This window comes from Equus quagga, chromosome 3 (genome assembly GCF_021613505.1).
Source record: "Equus quagga isolate Etosha38 chromosome 3, UCLA_HA_Equagga_1.0, whole genome shotgun sequence".
Classification (NCBI taxonomy): Eukaryota; Metazoa; Chordata; class Mammalia; order Perissodactyla; family Equidae; genus Equus; species Equus quagga.
The window spans coordinates 123,349,484-123,371,572 of record NC_060269.1 but is presented as its reverse complement, the minus strand read 5'-3'; the positions used below and the strand labels follow the sequence as shown (position 1 = coordinate 123,371,572).

General features: G+C 33.2%; 1 protein-coding gene across 7 annotated transcripts in view; it reads left to right on the top strand.

The window, feature by feature from the left end:
- The window catches only part of LOC124237040 (NEDD4-binding protein 2-like), an 86,514-nt gene that overhangs the window by 40,078 nt on the left and 24,347 nt on the right, over positions 1-22,089 (top strand). For 6 of the 7 annotated variants that reach the window (XM_046656203.1, XM_046656200.1, XM_046656201.1 and 3 more), the window contains 7 exons: positions 856-932; positions 5,232-5,387; positions 7,189-9,572; positions 10,456-10,541; positions 11,108-11,153; positions 12,409-12,605; positions 15,446-15,564. In XM_046656203.1, coding sequence (XP_046512159.1) covers positions 856-932; positions 5,232-5,387; positions 7,189-9,572; positions 10,456-10,541; positions 11,108-11,153; positions 12,409-12,605; positions 15,446-15,564 — 3,065 coding nt within the window. Of the gene's footprint in view, positions 1-855; positions 933-5,231; positions 5,388-7,188; positions 9,573-10,455; positions 10,542-11,107; positions 11,154-12,408; positions 12,606-14,714; positions 14,852-15,445; positions 15,565-22,089 lie in introns of those variants that run through there. The other variant, XM_046656204.1, reaches the window with a different exon arrangement.

Below are 22,089 nucleotides of genomic sequence, written 5' to 3'. Positions count from 1 at the left end.
TACAGTGATTATTTTTAGACATCTTCCTGCAAAGAGGAGCAGGAGAATGGGGAGATAGTTGGCAGGGGAAGTAGGGTTAAGAGTAAGATGGGAGAAGAAACAGAATGTGATGGGATTGATTCAGGAGGGAGGGAGAAATTGCTGAACCCAGTTATCCTGGGGATGGAGAGAGGAGATGGATCTAGTGCGCAAGTGTAGGGCTTGGTTTTCAGGTTATAGTCATATTAGAGTTTTGAAAAATGGAGTGAGCTGTTATTTGAAGTAGTTTTAAAATTATAGAAGTCATGCATATATATGATAATTATTCAAACCATAAGAAAGAACACCTGAAGTCCTACTCCCTTGAGTAGATGCTTTCAATATTATTTTTGAGAATCTTTCCAGAAGTTTTCTATACATGTATAAATATGTGAATAATCCTTTTTTACCCTAGAGAAAATTCTGTATCTTTCTTAATAATTTATACTAAGGACCTTTTCTAATTGTTAATACATATAGAATTTAAAAAATTACTGTATAATATTTTCATTGTTTGGTTGTACCTTCACTTATTTAGCCAGTTCCATATTAAAAGCCACTGAGTTGTTTGCATTTTTTGGCTGTTACAAATAATGGTGAACTGGATATCCTGGTGTATATATCTTTGCACTCTTACGTAAGTATTTATCAGTAGCTTGAGTTTCTGGAAGTTAATTGCTGGGTCAAAGACATTGCGTTTTACCAGTTTAACAAACTCATCAAGATTAGATAATCTTTTAGGTTCTTCCAGTTTTAACATGCTTTGAATTTGAATACAGTGAATTTAATTTCATGGAAGTAATTATTTTTAAATGTTTTTGTCTTTTTTGCATGTAGTCGCAAAAATATAAATATAAAGTTCTTTTTCGGGAACCAGACACCTGGTGGAAGTTCAAACCAAAGGAACTTGCAAGGTAACACTTGAAGGCTATCTAACATATTTTTTATTTCATGACAGTGATAGAAAGTCCATCTAGATTTTTTCCCCTTATAAATAATGAAGGAAACAAAATGGATTAGATTGCAGCTTTGTCACTTAAAAATTGTTAACAAATTTTGTATTGCCTATAGACTTTTCTTTTTCAGTTTATGAAGAGTTTGTATCTTTTTGTTCCTAAAGTTGAGTTAACAGAAAAATCCCAATTGTCTTATATAGTCAGAACTTTATTACTTATAATGGCAATATCTGAAAGTAGAACAGACTCTAGGGTTTGGCATACCTGAACCACGTACTCCTGGGAGGAACAAATTCTTGTGGCCGCCTAGTGACTTGGAATACAGGAAGGAGGTGAGGATGTATAGATGGAAAAGGTAGCAAATGTCCAGCTGTTGAGATATTTCACTCCCCGCCCCCCCACCTTTTTTCCCCCAAGGTTAAACGTTTTTATTTGTTTGATTGTTTGACTTGAATAAAAATGTTACTCAGATCATGGACATAAAATGTATTTTGCTTCATGCTATGGATTCCCTTAGAGTTAGCCCTAACTTAATTCTGGTCAGGGTATTTTTTTCTTAAGAGGTAATTTTAAGTGATTTCTATACTAACTAAAGGACAACCTAATTTTAGTATATTCACAATGTGGTGCAACCATCACCTCCAAAAGAAACCCCATATCTGCTATAAGTCACTCCCAGTTCTCCCTTTGGCAGTCACTAATCTGCTTCTCTGTTTCTGCGGACTTGCCTATTCTGGACATTGCATATAAATGGAATCATACAATATGTGGCGTTTTTGTCTGGCATCTTTCACTTAGCATGTTTCAGGGTTCATCCATGTCGTAGCATATTATCAGTAGTTCATTCCTTTTTATTCTCCTTTCGATACATTACTAGATTTGCTTTTCTAATATTTCGTTTAGGATTTCTGCATCAGTATAAATGAGTGAGATCGATCTACAGTTTTCTCTTCCTTGCCCTGCTTTGCCTGGCTTTGGTATCATGGTTTTAGTTTTACAGATTTAGTTGGGAAGTATTTCTTCTTTTTCTGAGTTTATGTAAGTTTGAATGTTTGATAGAATTAACGTACGAAACTGTTTGGATCTGATGTTTTCTTTGTGAGAAGGTTCAGTTGGAATTTGTCCATTACACCAGAGTTTTCAAATTTCTTAAGACTTTATTAAAGTAGTTATTCTCTGTTTACATCTCTGCAGCATCTATACTCAAGTTCCCATTTTCAATCCAAATAGGTTTATGTGTATCTTCCTTCTTTTTTTTCTTGCTTAGTCTCACCAGAGATCAGATTTTTTTATTAGCCTTTTCAAATAAACATGTCTGCTTGATTGATCTTTGTATTGTAAATTTGTTTTATGTTTAATTCATCTCTTCTACTTTCTTTGCTTTTTAAAAGTCTATTTTGCTTTGTTTTTTTCTGTTTTTTTAGAAGTCTTTACCTGAAAGTTTAGGTCATTTTCTAACATGAGCATTTGAGGCTGTAAATTTCGCCGGGTCCTATGTTAGCTGCTCCCAGAATTTTAATATATAATACTTTCTTTTTATCATTTATTTTCTAATTCGCATTATGATTGATTTTATTCTTTAACCCTTGAATTATTGAGAGCTATGTTTTAAACTTTCTGAGCAGATGGTTTTTAAATTTATCTTCTTAAAAAAATGGATTTTCAACTTAACTGCAGTAGGTAAGATCACGGTTTATGTGATAACTAAGTCTGATTTTTTTTTAAGACAAGTTTTATGACATAGTTCATTATCAGTTTTTTATCAGTGTTTCATGTTTGCTTGATAAGAATGTATACTGGTTATAGCGTATTAATATATCATTAAATTATGCATATTTATTCTGTTGCTCACATCTCCTATAGCTTTACTTTTTAAAAAAATTTGCTTGATGGATTAATGTTTAAGAGAGGGATGAGGAAATCTACCGTGAGACATGTATGTTAAAATCTCCCTGTTATGTTCAATATATCAGTTTCTCCTTATAATCCTACCTATTTTTGTTTTATATATTCTGAGGATATTTTTTGAAGTGCATATAAGCTTAAGATTTTTATATCACTAATTAATTGAACCTTTTATCCTTATCTAGTGATTTTCTTTTATCCTTAATATTAATTTTTGTTGTAAAGTCTAATTTGTCTAACATTAATAGAACTACACCAGCTTCCTTTTAGTCAGTGTTTGAGTGTTATATCTTTTTCCATACTTTTACTTTTGATCTTTCAGTATCTTTATGTTTAGATGTCTCTCTTGTAACTAGTATTGGCTGGGTTTTAAAAAAATCCACTCTGTCCATCTTTGCCTTTTTACTGATAAGCTCAGTTCTTTTACAGTTATTTTGGTTATTCATGTAATTGGTCTTGTTTCTTACCGTTATACTCTATGTGCTTTCTATTTATCTCACCTTTTCTGTCAATAGTTTTTCTCCTATCACAGATATTATGTATTTGAATTTTTTTTCTCTTGTCATGCCTTATTTTGGATTTTTTTTTTGATTGAATGCAGGTTTTCTTATTTTCTCCTTTTCTACTAATTTGGAAATTATATACAGTATTTTTCTTTTAATGGTTACATTAAAAATTTTACCATGCAGTTACATTAAATTTAACTTTAAATTTAAAGTTAAACCATTTTCTTAGCCTTCCTCCTCACAAATACAAGGACTTTCAAATATTTTGACTCTGATACTTACCAACATACATGCTATGATTGTCTAGAATGTACAGACAGTGTTTGTTTTCACTCATGAAGTTGCTGCTTTGTGCTTAATTTTTCTTTCGTCATAAACCTCTCATCTGGGAACTTCCTTCTGCCTGCATTCATCTTTTAGGATTTTTTTTTTACAGTGTAGGCCTGCTTCATGTCAAACTCTTTTTTATTTTTAGTTGGAAAATCCTTTTATATCCCATTCTCCTAAGATGTATTTGCTAGGTATTGTGTATTTTCTAGATTGACATTTCTGTTATTGAAGATAACATTTAACTCTTTTCTGACTTCCATTATTATTGTTAAGTCAGCTGTAATTCTAATAGTTGGTTCCTTTGTAGATGAATAGTTTTTTTATTTTTAAGTTTCTGGTTGCTTTTAATATCATCCCTTTATCTTTGGTGAATGACATTTTTAGTACTATGTTTCTAGTTCTGGATTTCTTATTATTTATCTTATTTGGGATTTGCTGGGCTTCTGAGATCAGGGAATTGATGTCTTTTATCAGTTCTGAAAAATTCTCAGCCATTTTTCTTTAAATTGCTTCTGTCCCATGTACTCTCTTTTCTCTTTCTGGGACTTGGATTAGATGTATAGTAGACCTTTTTGCTCTGTCTTCTGTGTCTATGTCTCTTAACCTCTCTTTCGTATTTTCTATCTCTTTGCTTCTCTGTGATCTGAAACCAGTCAAGATCGAGGTAGGTAAATATGAAAGCCAGATTTGCCCAGGTGGCAAATGCTAATATTAGCCCTGGGATCCAGACACTAAGCCTTGGATCCAACCCAAGATAGAAAAGTTGCAACTGAGATGTTTTCATTGAGACAAGACCCTTGAGGGACTAACACATACCATCTGGCCTTCTGGCAGATGCAAATCCAGATGCTGTAGGAATGAAAGCACTCCCAGTTTAAAGCCTGAGAATTCCCATATATTAGGTTCAACTAAATATGAGCTCCTAAACAAAACCACACAAAGAAATAAGCCACCATGATTGAAAGTACAAATATAATTTCATATTTAGTCATCTAGAGACTTCAAATACTGGAAATTTTTTTTCTTTGCTTGAACTTAAAATGTATGTTTGATTTAATTCACTTGGGGTCCACTTTTATTGTACCATGAGGGCCCTTTGGGACATCTAGTCTGCCATAATGGCATAAATGGAAGCATTTGTAGAGGAATGTTTTACTCACTAGTTAATAATTAATTAAAGCCTTGAAATGCTAGTCATATTCTTATGAGATTTTTTTGCAGCCTGAGAATAACTTCTTTTAAAGTTATTAGGATCTGCTAGTTTTTTCCAGGTTGATAAAAGATGTTTGGAAAAGATTGTATGGAATGATTAAGAAAATGGTAATTTAAGAAATCCTGAATAAAATGAAAATTAGAGTCAAGTAGTATATATTATGTCATAATAAACCAGCTTTGATATTTTTATGTACTAGAAATATATCAGAAACATATCATTGTTTTTCTTGATATTATATGTTTTGATTAAAAAATTAATTACCAATATTACTTCTACCCTTTTCTTCCCTGGAATTTTTAGGCGCAATATTCATGGGATAAGCAAAGAAAAAATAACAAGAATGTTGGAAAACTATCAACGTTTTGTTTCAGTGCCAATAATCATGAATTCTTCAGTTCCCGAGAAAATTGAACGTATTGAGTTGTGTGCATATTCTTCTGAGGACAGAAGTACTAGGTAGGTTAAAATCCCTATGTACAAAAATTCAATTTGAAACATAATTTTAAAAAATATGATTTTTAAAATACTGTGAAATCACTGCCAAATAACTTTAAAAATAAGGTAGATATTTGTTATTTGTAGGGTTTAGATATAGTCTTATCTGAAGAAGAATGTATATGGTTAGTAAGAGGAGTAAAAGTTTATATATGCAATGAAATGGGAGTTTATTCATTGTCCTCAGGGTTTTGTGAGTCCATGTTTATACTACGAATACGTCTGCCTTCTTTATGTAACTTCCTGCTATTCCAGTATTTATCTGTTATATTATTGCCTTTCTGTTATTACTATAGTCACATCACTTCTTAATTTCCTTAGGTATTAGTAAAAATATTCTTTCAAGCTGATATCATAAAAATTAATTATTAATGGTAAACTTTTACTAAGTAATACAAGTTAGAGCCTTTTGAAAGTTTGCAATTCGGGATAGTACTGATTCTGTTAAAAATTTAGGACATATACTGGGGCTGGCCTGGTGGCGCAGTGGTTAAGTTCACATGTTCTGCTTCAGTGGCCCGGGGTTCACCGGTTTGGATCCTGGGTGTGGACATGGCACCACTTGGTAAGCCATGGTGTGGTAGGCATCCCATATAGAAAGCAGAGAAAGATGGGCATGGATGTTAGGTCAGGGCCAGTATTCCTCAGCAAAAAGAGGGGGATTGGTGGCAAATGTTGGCTCAGGGCTAACTTTCCTAAAAAAAAAACAAAACATTTAGGACATATAAACAATTGAATAAATAAGTGAGTAAAGAAGAACCTTAAATACATATAGAGGTCTGAATTGCCTGTATTTTATGATGCTAAGATATGGAAAGACTCTGTTAAAAAGGAGTTGAGAGTTAGGAAGAGAAAATTGATAAATGTTCTTTTATTGAGCATTTACTTCAGCTCTTCATTTCTAAAATGGCAATCATAACACTTTGCTCATAAGGATCTTATAAGAATTATGATTAACACTTGTAAAGGACTTAGAATAGCATCTGGCCCATAGCAAACTTAATGTTAGATGTGATTTCACTTAGGAAGGCTTCAAGGGAGAGTTGGGGCTTTGAGAGGTCCTGGAATAAAGAAAGAAAGAAAGAAAGGAAGGAAGATGAGTTGACAAATTGAATAAGGAAAAGCACTGAAGTTCAAAGTGTAATGATTAGGCAAAAGTGCTCTGAGTCTGAAATTAACATGGAGGATGGTTTTTAAAAATTTGACAAGTGACGTCTCAAATGAGAGCTCTCCTCCCTTTCTTTCATTTTTCTTAATAGTGCAAATCGTGTTTGTTGACTCTTTAGGACTTTGTTAATAAATGAAGCTTAAGTGTTTTCCTCTGTAGCAAAGACAGATAGGTGGTATAGAGGCAGACCTAGTTTCATGAATACGTTAAGCTTAAATAGGTCAGAAAGAAGCCAGGGGGGTGATGTCTTCTTCTAGGAGCAAATTTAGAACCTAAACTTTAATATTTCATGCATAATCAGCACCTTAACTGAAAATCTCATGTTTATTATGCAATTTAAAAAAAATTGAGTGCTTCCTATATGTCAAGCATTGTGCTGGGTATTGGGATTACAACAAAGGGATGTGTTCATAGTGCGTTAAAGAAAGATCAAGGTTAGCTTTTGTAATTTTAATGTAGTTTATTTCTAGAATTTTTAGAATAAATAAATGTTAAGTGCCCTGTCTTTCAGTTGAGTCCTTCTTTAATTTAAATCATGATATTAATAGTAACATTAAGAGATTTCCTTATAATACTTTTAAAAAAATCTTACAGCCCGAGAGACAATGAAGATATTACCTCTGAAAAAGAAGAAAATATTTTATCCTCATCTTTGAAGCACCTAGAGTTAATTGAAGAGAAGAAACTTGAAGTAACCAAAGCAACTATGTTACTTGAGAATGTTACTTATCTCCCTAATGCAGATTTAAACAAAGGAAGAAAAGAAACAAGTGGTATGAATCCTAAAGTTGAGAGTACTTTCATTCAGGAAGTTCCCGACATGGGTTTTTCTGATTTTGAAAGCAGACTACGAGTAACAGACAAAAGTGAAAAAGAAGAGCAAGAAGAAATGGCTTCTGAACAAGAGTATAGTAAAACCAATGTAGATAGTTTTGTAGACAGAGTGTCACCGAGTATTTGCTATGGTGAAAATAATCAAGAAGACTGTGATCTTTCAAATACTGTGCCATTTCAAAATGAAAAGTCTTCAGCTAATGAAGTATTGGAAGAAAGAGCAATGGTAAAGAAAAAAGCCTTTGGAAAACAAAAAAGCAAATCAGCTTTGGAAAAGTTCCAGAGACAGGAGCTATCAAATTTTGTTGGTGACTGGCCAGTTGATAAGACTATTGGTCAGAGAATGAAAAGGAACCGAAAAACTGAAAAAGCTTCCTCTGTACAAAGTGACAAAAAGTATAATTGCCCTCCATCACACAAAGTATTAGATAATAGTCTGTCTGGGAATATAGATTGTATCCAGCAACGAGGATCTCCACATGAAAGTGTAGAGGCTAACAAGAAGTCACAGTGTGATGATACTTCAGAATCCTTCAATAGCAGTATGTATGATACTTATAAAAATACTGAAAAAAACTCGTTTAACATTGTGGGCGACTGGCCTTCATCTGATTCTTTAGCTCAGAGAGAGCACAGAACAAGAATGCCAAAGGCTGGTTTGAAAGAACCCAACCTAGAATTTGGAACTAATGACAATATGAATGAAATATCCTTATACACGGCACGTGAGGCCTGTTGGGGCACAAGCCCTGAAGAACTAAAAACATTGGGTAGCGCCTCTCTAGGAGGTTCTGAAATGCTGTCCAGTGAAATGACCTGCGAGGATAAGACTTGTCCAAGTGAAAAGATCCATGGGCAGCACACATTGTCTCTTACTTTTACTGATAGTACGCCAACTATTCCTGGAACGGTAGGACCACAGACTTTAGCTGAATTTCAAGAAGGAAAGCTTAAAGAAGTCCCTGGAGTAGAAGTAGGTGTGTATACTCAGACTGAACCACAGGATTTTGCTCTCTTATGGAAAATAGAAAAAAATAAAATTAGTGTTTCCGATTCTTTGAGAGTATTAACAGGAAGATTAGATGGATTTAAACCAAAAGCTTTGAATATGAACAGAAAATTAGATGTTCAAGAAACAATTCCGTATAGGGTAATGTATGATAAAAGCACGTATGTTGAAGAAAGTGAGCTTACCAGTGCTGATGAATCTGAAAATCTTAACATTCTTTGTAAACTATTTGGATCCTTTTCATTAGAAGCCCTAAAAGACTTATATGAGAGGTGTAACAAAGATATTATTTGGGCCACAAGCCTTTTGTTGGATTCTGAAACTAAATTGTGTGAGGATACTGAATTTGAGAATATCGAAAAATCATATGATGAAGCACAAATTGGGCCATTTTCTCTGGGATTGAATTTGAAGGAAATTATTAGCCAAAGAGGACCTTTAGAGGATTCTGATTTTTCTGTGCCAGAATTTAGCCATGGAAGTGGTATCAGTAGCATTAATATGCAGTCTACCTGTGATTCAGAAAAGGGAAACTCAGAGCAGGCAGAAATAAGAATTACAACTACTGAAAAACCTGGATTAATAACAAATATATTTCCTACTACTACTGTAGATCTAAAGAATACTAATGAAGTGCTTCCTAATAGTCAGGCAGAACTTTCGGGTTTATATAACAGTAAGCAGTCTTTTCCAGGTACTCTAAAAGTCACTACCACTCCAGATGAGAGTGAAATGGAGAAGAATCTAGAAGTCACAGAGATTGGAGACAGTATACGTTCTTTGAATTTGTCTGATGTTGTAAACTCTGTATCGAACACTTCAAATCTTGAATTAAATGAAGAATTTTATTTTACTGACTCTTTTGAAATAAAGAAAAATGAAAATCTTCCAAAGGATTATTTGAAATTTCCAAACACAGAAGAATTTATGAATGAAGATGAACGGGAAATGGAAAAAATTCTAATGGCAGGGAGTACTTTGTCAGCTGGAGTAGGTGAAGAAGATAAAACTGAGATGTTGAATCCAATGCCAGTGACGGCCAAATCTCTGACCATAGACTGTCTGGAATTGGCATTACCCCCTGAACTGGCTTTTCAGCTCAGTGAATTATTTGGCCCTGTTGGTATTGATTCAGGTAAGGGAAAAGTAAATTACCTATATGTGTGTCTTTGTGTGAATAGAATATAGATAGAAGGTTCTATTTCAATTAAAAAATTATTTCATATGTTAACCAAAATGTAAAAGTAATTTGTATTACTTGCTGTATTTTTGACACAACGTGTTTGTAGAGGATTTTAAAAAATGTAATTTGAGGGGCTGACCCAGTGCCATAGTGGTTAAGTTCGTGTGCTCTGCTTCAGAGGCCCAGGGTTTGTAGGTTTCGATCCTGGGTGTGGACCTATGCACTGCTTATCAAGCCATGCTGTGGCAGGTGTCTCACATATAATAAAGTAGAGGAAGATGAGCACAGATGTTAGCTCAGGGCCAGTCTTCCTCAGCAAAAAGAGGAGGGTTAGTGGTGGATGTCAACTCAGGGCTAATCTTCCTCAATAAAAAAAAAAGTAATTTGAAGAAATAGAGAGTATTTATATGGAGTTTGTTCATTCGGTGCATATATATTGAAAGTTTTCTCTAGTATTTACCTCATACTTATTTGCACAGATGAGCCTTTTTGAATCATTTGGTGCTTCTCCAGATACATTTAAGGCAAGATTAATTTCTTAGAACACACTTGTTGAAAACTCTCAACTAATGGAAATGAATAAATTAAATATATTTAGATTAATGGACATGAATAACTTAAATACATGAAGTACTGTATAATGGCAGCAGCCAAAAAGTGTGATAACGATGACATATTACATACACAAAAATGTTCCAAGAGATTAATAACTAGAAACAGGTTAGTAATTAATAATACAGATTAGTTTTATGATGCATAAGGTGGTTGAGTACGTTTTCTGCAAATGTATAATGAGTAATGATTATATTTTCTTTTCTTTTTTCCCCCTCACAAGGGTCTCTAACAGTTGAGGATTGTGTGGTTCATATAGATCTGAACCTGGCTAAAGTGATTCATGAGAAATGGAAAGAATCTGTAATGGTTGGTAGGCTTCTTTTTATAAAGAGCTCCGTTTGTGTCCATTTTGTCATCTTTGCTCTTCAATAAAATCTTCTATGTTACACAAAAGGCTTCTATTGAATTTTGACTTTGAGAGAGAATGAGCTTTACCACTTAACAGATTACTGATTTTTTTGTCTCTTTCTAGTATTTTAGATTATTTCCAGACTGGCTAAATGATATAATTAATGATGGAGCTCAGTATGATTGTTGATTTTTTTTTTTAAGAGAAAAAAATAATAGTTTTTTACTCCCTAAATTAAAGACTTGCAGTGCTGATTGATTAAATTTCAAGAACAGTGTTTAAGAAAATACAGCGTAAGAGCTCTTTAAGTGGAAAAAAATATATAGATGTAGTCATACTTTATAATTTTATTTATCTAAGTTTATTGTTTTACTTAGATTTAGCAAGAACAATTGATAGTTTTACAAGGAGAAATGATTGCTAGAGAAAAATAATATAATCTCATTTTCTTTTTTGGTTTATAATAATCTTGTTTTCTAATGCATTCTCCTTTGCCAATCCCATTTTCTGCTTTTATGTTTAGGAGCGACAAAGACAAGAAGAGGTATCCTGTGGCAAGGTTATGCGAGGTAAAGCTCATAGTTTTACTTCTAACGTTCTTGTCTCGATGTTGACACTTGGTGTGCATGTATGGATTTTAACTCGTTTTAAATATACTTCCACAAAATATGTTATCCCAGAATTTTGATTTGCAAATAAAAGTTCTTTAAAAACACTTAACATTTATTATTGATATAAAATAAAACTTAAAGAAGAAAAAAGCCCCTATAATATTATTTAGCTTTCATGGGTGCTGTGAAACACCTAAGGTTGCTCTAATCCATGTAGTCAAGGTGTTCCCTGTTAAGATTTTGCTCTGAATGAAAGAAAACTATTCTGGTTTGAGAACATCATTGAAATACTACTTGGTTATTCAAAATTTTTATTGATGTTTATATTAGTAGAGTGCAAAAATCAGTTATTTTTTTGATTCATCTGCCAAATTGAAAATATTTGATTCCAGAAGAGTTCTCTTAGATAGCATTGTCCTCAGTGATTAGTGCAGGGTGGCAGACCTGTTAGTAAGGGTCCTCCTTTTGTGCATGAGTTCCTTCATATACCTCTTTTGTCCACTCCACACTGGGACTCCAGGTTGAAGATTCTTAGGATGAACTTTAGTTCAGATCTGTGCTTGTGTTGTAGCTTCAAGAGCTAAAGCTGTTTGAGAGCTGGAGGTGCCCAAATATCAGAGTTGTGCGAAGGCAATATTTGCTGTTTCTTCACTCTCCAGCAAAGGACTGTATCAGAATGTGTTGATATCCATTAGAGATGCTGAAAGGTTGCACATTAAAACTTGTTATTGTGAACTTCTTAGAATGTTCAGTTCCTTCCTTATGTTGAATGTCATTTGCTCAATATTTATTGTGTGCCTTCAGTGGGTTACAGGTTTGTCAAAATATTGATCCTTCCGTCCTTGGAGTGACTGGGCAGAGCTGACCGGAGCTGCTCTGGCTGGCTGCAGCTTGCTTTGTTTACCAGTGTATACATGTGTTACTGTTTTCTGTGTGTTGTTGTGATACGAAAAAGAGTGGGAAGCAGTGAGTCGATTTACAGTGATACCCAGATCATAGCTCATTTGAAATATTCCTGCATTTACACGTATCATTTCTTGCTTGCAATTAGGTGAAGATGTATTTTGAAACTTCAGAGTTGCATTATATTTATGAGCTAAAGGTAAAAAACCGTGTCTCCTGGGTCTCTCTGAGGTAGATGTCACAGATTGAATTACGCTTGTTTTGTACATTTGTTGTTGAGGCTCTGACACTGTTTATACTGCTTTTGTAGATCCTTCCATGGTTGGGCATATTGGTCTTGATAATCCTGAACAAAAATCATCTCAGAGAACAGGCAAAAGATTACTGAAGACTTTAGCAGCACCTGAAATGCTACCCCTGTTGGATCATTGGAATACTCAAACTAAAAAAGTATCACTCAGAGAAATAATGTCAGAAGAAATTGCCTTACAGGAAAAACACAATTTGGTATGAGTTAGTATAAATATTAAGCCTTTGTCTCTGACTCTAGGTTGATTATATGTGTTTACTTTGTGATTTTTGTTTGATTCTGTTTCCTAGTCTGCAATCTGTATTTAATCTGATTGAAGTTAATGTTAAAATTGAAAATTGTTTTACATATAGTTTAAAGCTGGAGGTTTTTGCCTCTGGGAAATTAGTTGATATTCTATAACAATAAGCCAACCTATGTTAAATCTGTTTTAGATTTAATTTTGCAGGTGATTGAGCTGCATGTTTCTTAGTTTTTGACATTTACTTCTGTAATTTTTTAATTCTAGAAACATGACAAAAATCTTTTATTTAAAGACAATTTCATTCATAAATTAGTAATAAAAAATGTCCTGCTAGTAAGAGCTGTCCATTTTTGAAACAAAATTTTTTAGAGAAAATTTTAGAAACTTAAGAATTTGAATTAAAAAATTAAATACTCTTTTTCTTCTAACTTTTCAATTAAACAAGTTCAAACAGAAACTTCACTTTGAGCTCTATTTATTTTTGTTCCTTGTTCAACATATCTAACTATATGAAGCCATTAGAGAATTTGGTTTCCTTTGCATTTCTTCTTCTTAGCCTTTTTCGGAATTCTGAAAATTAGTATTAGAGAATTTCAAAATCAAAAGGGAAAAGATCTTAGAGGTTATTTAGTTCAATTCTCAAGGAAAAAACCGGAATTCTTAGACGGTGATCTTAAAAACATTTTTACTTTTTTCCTGCTCATTTGTCTGCTCGAAGGAGCACTTTTATTTTTGGCAGAAATATGTACAACTGGGGCATAGGAAGAATGATGGGATTCCACCACCTTCGTATTTATTTTCCCCTGTTACCTTGTTAATTAAGTTGCGAATATGCTGCCATTCCCATCTTTGTGTGTTCATATAATCCAAGGACCAGTCTCTTCAGTAGCATCTTGTAATTTACTGTTGTTTCAAATATCCTCTTCAGTTTATGTGTGTAGTAAATTGGACAAATGGATTTTCTTGAAAAATAAGGAAAGCCTAGAACTTATGCCCAAATAGTGTCACAATTTTTGTTGAAATGTCATTTTCCACTACTTAAACTTATCTTTATGGTTCTAACCTACCTTTTAATTTCTCAGTATAACAATGAACAAATAAGCATCTTTAACTTCCCAATTTAATGCATTTTTTTCTGTCAGTGATTTTTGCTTGTCTTTCTGTGGTTTGGGTAATAGAAGCTGTACTCTTTTGGTCCCCAGGACTCTGCCTTAGTTAGAACCTCAGTGAATTTCTTGATGCCTTCTCCTCACTCTTTGTCCCCAAAGGGGAAATACACTTCGCATTTTTTTAAAGCAAAAAATATAAAATATACTTTAGGCATAATGTATGACTAGAGTAATTAACTAAGATGTTTAAGGTCATGAGTTTTCAGTTTATTGATGAGACCTTAGAATTTAGAGTTTAGAAACTCCATGACCTGGTAGATTGCTAGTAAATCCGATCACTGAATTTTTTAGTAGGTTCAGAGTATAATGCATATCTTAATAAAACATGAGATATTTTTAATTCTTGAAGTGAAGTGGCTTGTTTCCATCATTCTTGTGATGTGTTCAGCTTTACCAGTCCATTGTACTGGTCAGATTGTCACCTATTGTGGTTCCTCTTCTATTATTGTTTGGTGTTATAAATGGCCTAAGTATGGTTAGGCTTCAAAACCAATAACTATTCTAGGATTGTCCTAGATTATTGTAATTTTTATGTTTAAGAATTTTCAGAGTCACCTTTGAAATTTGGTAGGAAGTTATTTTTCAGACGTTAGGATCTTTGTAGCAAATAAAAATATTATTTATTTACATCACAATGTCAACAAATTGTCTTAGGGTTAGAAATCACTTTAACAATGTATACTATAATCCTAGGTTAGAATTAAAATAAACTTTAGGAGAGTTCCTTTGGTGTGGGAATTTGAACAGATCCAAATATGACTTGTGAAAAAAGAACAATTAGTAACAATTCTCATACAGTTATTTTGGAGTAAATATGTTTGTGAAAATTTTTTAAATTGTGACTTTTAAGATTTTCTGTCAACCTGAATTTGCAACTTATTTGTTAATTGTAGTTTCTGCCCATTGAGGAGAATATGTTTTTGAGGACGTTGTTCACAGCATCACACAGTGTCCCTTTTATGAAGACCCATGGGAGAAATTTCTCTCAGGTCTCAGTACCAGAAAAAGCTGTACTTCTCCTGAGCAACTGGTTTGTTTATATTTTATGGACACTGAGAATCTCTGTTTCCCCCTTTGCTTTGGCCACGAAGAAGCTCAGAACTCAATTTGTGGCCCACCTTTAGCAATTGTACAGGATTTCATGGCATGCATTTATATACTAATTTTACTTGCTAGCTATATCCCATATTCTTACCTTTATTTTCTTTACTCTCTGACTTCATTTATTTATATCCTGTTTACTTATATGTATATATATATGTATATCTTCATCCTTTTTTATATAATATGCTTGAATGTGTTGACTGTGTATATATGAGTATGTATGTATGTATGTATGTATTTATATGCACACGCACACACATACATATATGTAGAAGTATAATTGTGTGTGTGTGTATATTGAGCAGCTTCAAGTGCTTTGCAAAAAAATGGGATATAAATAAATAGTGCAAGAATACTTATATTACTAATTTCTGCCTTTAATCAGTGAAGAAAATCTGTGATTGCTTTTACATTAATAGTCTTTGCAACAAAATAGCTATGCTTTTGGATCAGCATAATTAGTATTATAGATTCCATTTTTAAGGGTGATTTTTGCCTTTTCTATTTTTTTTTTCTTTAGAAAAGGGAGTCGCTTATGTTTGAAAAAGATTGTGCCACTAAACTAAAGGAGAAGCAACTCTTTAAGATATTTCCTGCCATTAACCAAAATTTTCTGGTGGACATTTTCAAGGACCACAAGTGAGTGCTGGAAGGATTGCCTGTAGTTTCTACTGTGATGTCATTGAAAGCATATATCATACATTTTAATCTCTTATTTTTATTTTTCTGATAAAAGCAATATAGGTATATTATAAACTATTTAAATGTACTATAGAAAGCAGTTTCTGGCAATTGGTTTATATTCTTCCTCAATTTTTTTCTCATATGTATGCTAACGCATGTGCCTATTTGTTTTTGTGTATATATATAAATATATATTTCACAAAAAAAGAGGTTGTGTTTTATGTGCTGTTGTAGTTTTGTTGGTATTTAGTTTTCCTGTCTGTATTTAGTGATCTGCTCTTCTCTTTTTAAAGTCTACAGAATATTCTATAGTTTTCTTACAATGATTTAAACATGCTTATGGATTTTTTGACTGTAAGAAAAATTGAAAACCCTATTGCACCAAGCATTCTTGAACATACATCTTTGTGTACATGGGTGAATGCTATTATAGGCTTGTTCCTTAAAAGTGAAATTGCTAGGTCAGAGTGCATTTAAAATTTTATACCTAATGCCCAATTTCATTTGATAAAGGCTTTCTCTATTGGTTGTATGCACTGATAGTGTAACTGACTCTGCGTATTAACAATCTTTAAAATTTTTGTCAAGCTGATGGGAAAAATGATATTCTGTTGTTTAAATTCTTATTTTTCTGATTACTAGTAAGGTTGAGCTTTTTTCATTTATTTCTCTTTCTGTTAGTTGCTTACTTTTTGCCTGTTTTCTTTTTGGTTGTTTCTATTTCTAGATTTGCGGACGTTCTTTGTATATTATCTATAGTAATCTTTATTAATATAGATTATAATTATTTTTTCCTGTCGTGATACTTATCTCTTAACCTGGTATCATTTCTTTGGTCATATACATGTTTTAATTCATATACTTTACCAGAAAATCTTTTTTCTTTGTTGTTTCTGAATTTGATGTCTCATTTAGGAAGTCCTACCCCAATATTATAAAAATATTTCTTCAGTATTTTTAATAGTTAAAAAGTGTTTAATTTATCTGGCATTTTTATGTGTATATTATGAGGTAGAGATTTAACTTAATTGTTTTTCCAAATAACTAACTGGATGAATAGATTGTCTTTACCCACTGATACAAAATATAACCACTAATATTTACCACATTCCCAAATATACATTTTCTTTTAAAGACTCTTTGATTTTATTGAGCTATTTGTTTGGTCCTGAGTTTCTACCATATTGTTTTAATTACTGTGTTATTGTGTGCTTTGATGTTTGATATGTTAAGAGTGCTTCTAGTTTGAATAACATACATATACTTTTGATCTTATCTTTTTCTTAAATTCTTATTTTAGTAAGAGTTACTTTAAATAGCTGCCTTTTTAGAATCTTTTGAGAATTCGCATATGAATTTTTTTCTTTAGTTTATTAGTATATTTTGTGTCAGTCACAGTAATAGATTTCTGGAATAAAACCTACTTTACCTTTAGATATTTTTTTACAGTAAATATAATTAACTTTTTTGGGTATTTTGATGCCAAAATAATGTTTTTCTTATTTATTTATTTATTTGCTTTTATTTTATTGTGGTAACATTGGTTTATAACATTATATAAATTTCAGGTATTACATCATTGTATTTTGATTTCTGTGTAGATTACATCATGTTCACTACCCAAAGGCTAATTATAATCCATTACTATACACATGTGCCTAAGCATCCCTTGTGCCCTCCTTTCTCCCTGCTTCCCCTCTGCTAACCACTAATCTGATCTCTTTCTCTATGTGTTTGTTTGTTTGTTGTTTTTGTCTTCTATTTATGAGTGAGATCATATGGTATTTGACTTTCTCCCTCTGACTTATTTCACTTAGCATAATACCCTCAAAGTCCATCCTTGTTGTCACAAATGGCAAGATTTCATCCTTTTTTATTGCTGAGTAGTATTCCATTGTGTACATATACCACATCTTCTTTATCCATTCGTCCCTCAATGGGCACCTAGGTTGCTTCCAAGTCTTGGCTATTGTGAATAATGCTGCAATGAACATAAGGGTGCATATATCTTTATGCATTCGTATTTTCATGTTCTTTGGATAAATACCCAGCAGTGAAATAACTGGATTGTGTGATAGTTCTAGTCTTAATTTTTTGAGGCATCTCCATACTCTTTTTCCATAGTGGTTTACCAGTTTACACTCCTATTGGTAGTGTACCAGAGTATCCTTTTCTCCATATCCTCTCCAACGCTTTTATTTCTTGTCTTCTTAATTGTGGCCATTCTGACAGGAGAGAGGTGGTATCTCATTGTAGTTTTGATTTGCATTTCTCTAATAATTAGTGATGTTGAACATCATTTCATGTGCCTGTTGCCATCTGTATATCTTCTTTGGAAAAATGTCTCTTCAGATCTTTTGCCCATTTTTTTAATGGGGTTGTTTGTTTTCTCGTTGTTGAGATGTATGAGTTCTTTATATATTTTGGATATTAACTGCTTATCAGATATATGGTTTGCAAATATCTTCTCCCAATTGTTAGGTTATCTTTTCGTTTTGTTGATGGTTTCCTTTGCTGTGCAACTAAAACTAAGGCTTTTTAGTTTGATCTAGTCCCATTTGTTTATTTTTTCTGTTATTTCCCTTGCCCAGTCAGACTTGGTACTTGACAATATGCTGCTAAGACCAACGTCAAAGAGGATACTACATATGTTTTCTTCCAGAAGTTTCATGGTTTCAGGTCTTACATTCAAGTCTTTAATCCATTTTGAGTTAATTTTTGTGTATGATGCAAGATAATGGTCTACTTTTATTCTTTTGCATGTGGCTGTCCAGTTTTCCCAACACCATTTATTGAAGAGACTTTACTTTCTCTGTTGTATATTCTTGGCTCCCTTGTTGAAAATTAGCTGTCCATACATGTGTGAGTTTATTTCTTGGCTCTCGATTCTGTTCCTTTGATCTGTGTGTCTGTTTTTGTGCGAGTGCCATGTTGTTTTGATTACTATCAGTATGTAGCATATTTTGAAGTCAGGGAGTGTAATACCTCCAGCTCTGTTCTTTTTTCTCAGGATTCCCTTGGCTATTTGGGGTCTTTTGTTGTTCCATACAAATTTTAGGATTCTTTTTCTATTTCTGTGAAAAATATCGTTGGAACTTTGATAGGAATTGGATCAAATCTGTAGATTGCTTTAGGAAGTATGGACATTTTAACTATGTTAATTCTTCCAATCTGTGAGCACAGAGTATCTTTCCGTTTCTTTGTGTCTTCTTCAATTTATTTCAACAATGTTTTATAGTTTTCAGTGTACAGATCTTTCACATCTTTGGTCTAGTTTATTCCTAGGTATTTTATTCTTTTTGTTGAATTGTAAGTGGGATCATATTCTTAATTTCTCATTCTTCTACTTCGTTGTTAGTGTATAGAAATGCAACAGTTTTGTATGTTGATTTTGTATCCTGCAACTTTACCATATTCATTTATTGTTTCTAAGAGTTTTTTTGAGGATTCTTTAGAGTTTTCTCTATATAAAATCATATTGTCTGCAAGTATTGGCAGTTTCACTTCTTCCTTTGCAATTTGGGTCCGTTTTATGTCTTTTTCTTGCCTGATTGCTCTGGCCAGGACTTCCAATACGATGTTAAATAAGAGTCATGAAAATGGGCATCCTTGTCTGGTTACTGTTCTTAGAGGAACAGCTTTCGGTTTTTCTCCACTGAGAATGATATTTGTTGTGGGTTTGTCATATATGGCCTTTATTATGTTGAGGTGCTTTCCTTCTATACCCATTTTATTCAGAGTTTTTATCATAAATGGATGCTGTATCTTGTCAAGTACTTTATCTGCATCTATTGAGATGATCATATGATTTTTATTCTTCATTTTGTTAATGTGGTGTATCATGTTGATTGATTTGCAGACGTTGAACCATCCCTGCATCCCTGAAATAAATCCCACTTGATCATGGTGTGTGATCTTTTTAATGTATTGTTGTATTCAGTTTGCTAGTATTTTGTTAAGGATTTTTGCATCAATGATCATTAGTGATATTGGCCTGTAATTTTCTTTTTTTTATGTTGTCCTTGTCTGTTTTTGGTATCAGGGTAATGTTGGCTTTGTAGAATGGGCTAGGAAGCTTCCCCTCTTCTTCAATTTTTTAGAAGAGTTTGAGAAGGATAGGTATTAAGTCTTCTTTGTTTCATAGCATTTACCAGGGAAGTGTCTGGTCTGGACTTTTATTTTTTGGGAGGTTTTTGATTACTGTTTCGATCTTTTTACTGGTGATTGGTCTATTCAGATTCTCTATTTCTTCTTGATTCAGTTTTGGAAGGTTGTATGATTCTAAGAATTAATCCATTTCTTCTAGATTATCCAATTTTTTGGTGTATAGCTTTTTGTGGTATTCTCTTATAGTCTTTTGTATTTCTTAGGTATGCATTGTAATTTCTCCTCTTTCATGTCTGATTTTATTTATTTGAGCCTTCTCTCTTTTTTCTTGGTGAGTCTAGCTAAAGGTTTGCCAATTTTGTTTATCTTTTCAAACAGCTAGCTCTTAGTTTCATTGATTTTTTTCTATTTTTTTCTTAGTTTCTGTTTCACTTATTTCTGTTCTAATTTTTATTATTTCCTTCCTTCTGCTGATTTTGGGCTTTGTTTGTTCTTCTTTTTCTAGTTCCTTTAGGTGCACTGTTAGCTTGCTTATTTGGGATTTTTCTCGTTTGTTGAGGTAGGCCTGCTTTGCTATAAACTTCCCTCCTAGAACCACTTTCCCTGTATCCTATAAATTTTGACACATCATATTTTCATTATCATATTTCTCCAGGTATTTTTAGATGTCTCCTTTGACTTCTTCATTGACCCAATCATTGTTCAGCAGCATTTTGTTTAATCTCCACATATTTGTGGCTTTTCTGGTTTTCTTCCTGTAGTTGATTTCTAGTTTCGTACTGTGATGGTCAGAAAAGATGCTTAGTATTATTTCAGTCTTCTTATATTTATTGAGACTTGTTTTCTGGCCTAATATAATATCTATCCTGGAGAATGTGCCATGTGCGATTGAAAATAATGTGTATTCTGTGGTTTTTGGATGGAATATTCTGTATATATCTACTAAGTCCATCTGGTGTAATGTGTTATTTAAGGCCAATGTTTCCTTGTTGAGCCTCTGTTTGGATGATCTATCCATTGGTGTAAGTGGAGTGTTAAAGTCCCCTACTATTGTTGTGTTGCTGTCTATTTCTCCTTTTATGTCTGCTAATGATTACTTCATATATTTAGGTGCTCCTATGTTATTTCCAAGTGTTATATCCTCTTGTTGGGTTGTTCTCTTTATCATTATGTAGTGCCCTTCTTTGTCTCTTGTTACAGCTTTTGTTTTAAAGTCTATTTTGTGTGATGTTAAGTCTTGCTACCCAGCTTTCTCTTCACTGCCTTTTGTGTGGAGTATCTTTTTCTTACACTTTCAGTTTGTGAGTGTCTTTAGGTCTGAAGTGTGTCTCTTGTATGCAGCATATATATGGGTCTTGTTTTTTATCCACTTGGCCGCCATATGCCTTTCAATTGGAGCATTTAGTCCATTGACATTTAAAGGAGCTATTGATAAGAATTACTTATTGCCATTTTGTTATTTTTTTTCTGAGTGTTTTAGTAGTTTGTTCTCTGTTCCTTTCTTCTTCTCTTGCTCTCTTCCCTTGTGGTTTGATGGTTTTCTTTAGTATTATGTTTGGGCTCCTTTCTCTTAATTTTTTGTGTATTTATGATAGGTTTCTGGTTTGTGATTACCATTAGATCTGTATATAATAACTACATGTATAGCAATCTATATTAAGTTGATGGTCCCTTAAGTTTGACCTCTTGCTGAAAGCTCTACTCTTTCACTCCCCTCCTCTCACATTTTATGTTTTTGATATCATATCTAACCTCTTTTTTGTGCATACGTATCTGTTACCCTCTTACCATGGAAATAGATAATTTTAGTACTTTTGTCTTTAGACTTTCATATTAGCTTCATAGGTGGTTGATCTGCTACCTTTGCTGTATATTTGCCTTTACCAGTGACTTTATTGTGCTTTTTTGTGTGTGTGAGGAAGATTCACCCTGAGCTAGCATCCGTTGGCCAATGTTCCTCTTTTTTTTGCTTGAGGAAGATTGGTCCTGAGCTAACATCTGCGCCCAGTATTCCTCTACTTTGTATGTGGGATGCCCCCACAGTGTGGCTGATGAGTGGAGTAGGTCTGTACCTGGGCTCTGAACCTGTGAACCTGAGCCACCGAAGCAGAGCACGCAGAACTTTAACCAGTCGGCCACAGGGCTGGCCCCTGTTTTTGTTTTTTTGCCATAATTTTCTTATTCCTATTTGTCATCTTTTCTTTTACATTTAAACAAGTCCCTTTAGCATTTCTTGTAAGGCTGGTTTCTTGGTGATAAACTCCTTTAGTTTTTGCTAGTCTGGGAAACTCTTTATCTCTCCTTTCATTCTGAATGATAACCTTGCTGGGTACAATATTCTTTTTTTTTTTTTGGAGGAAGATTAGCCCTGAG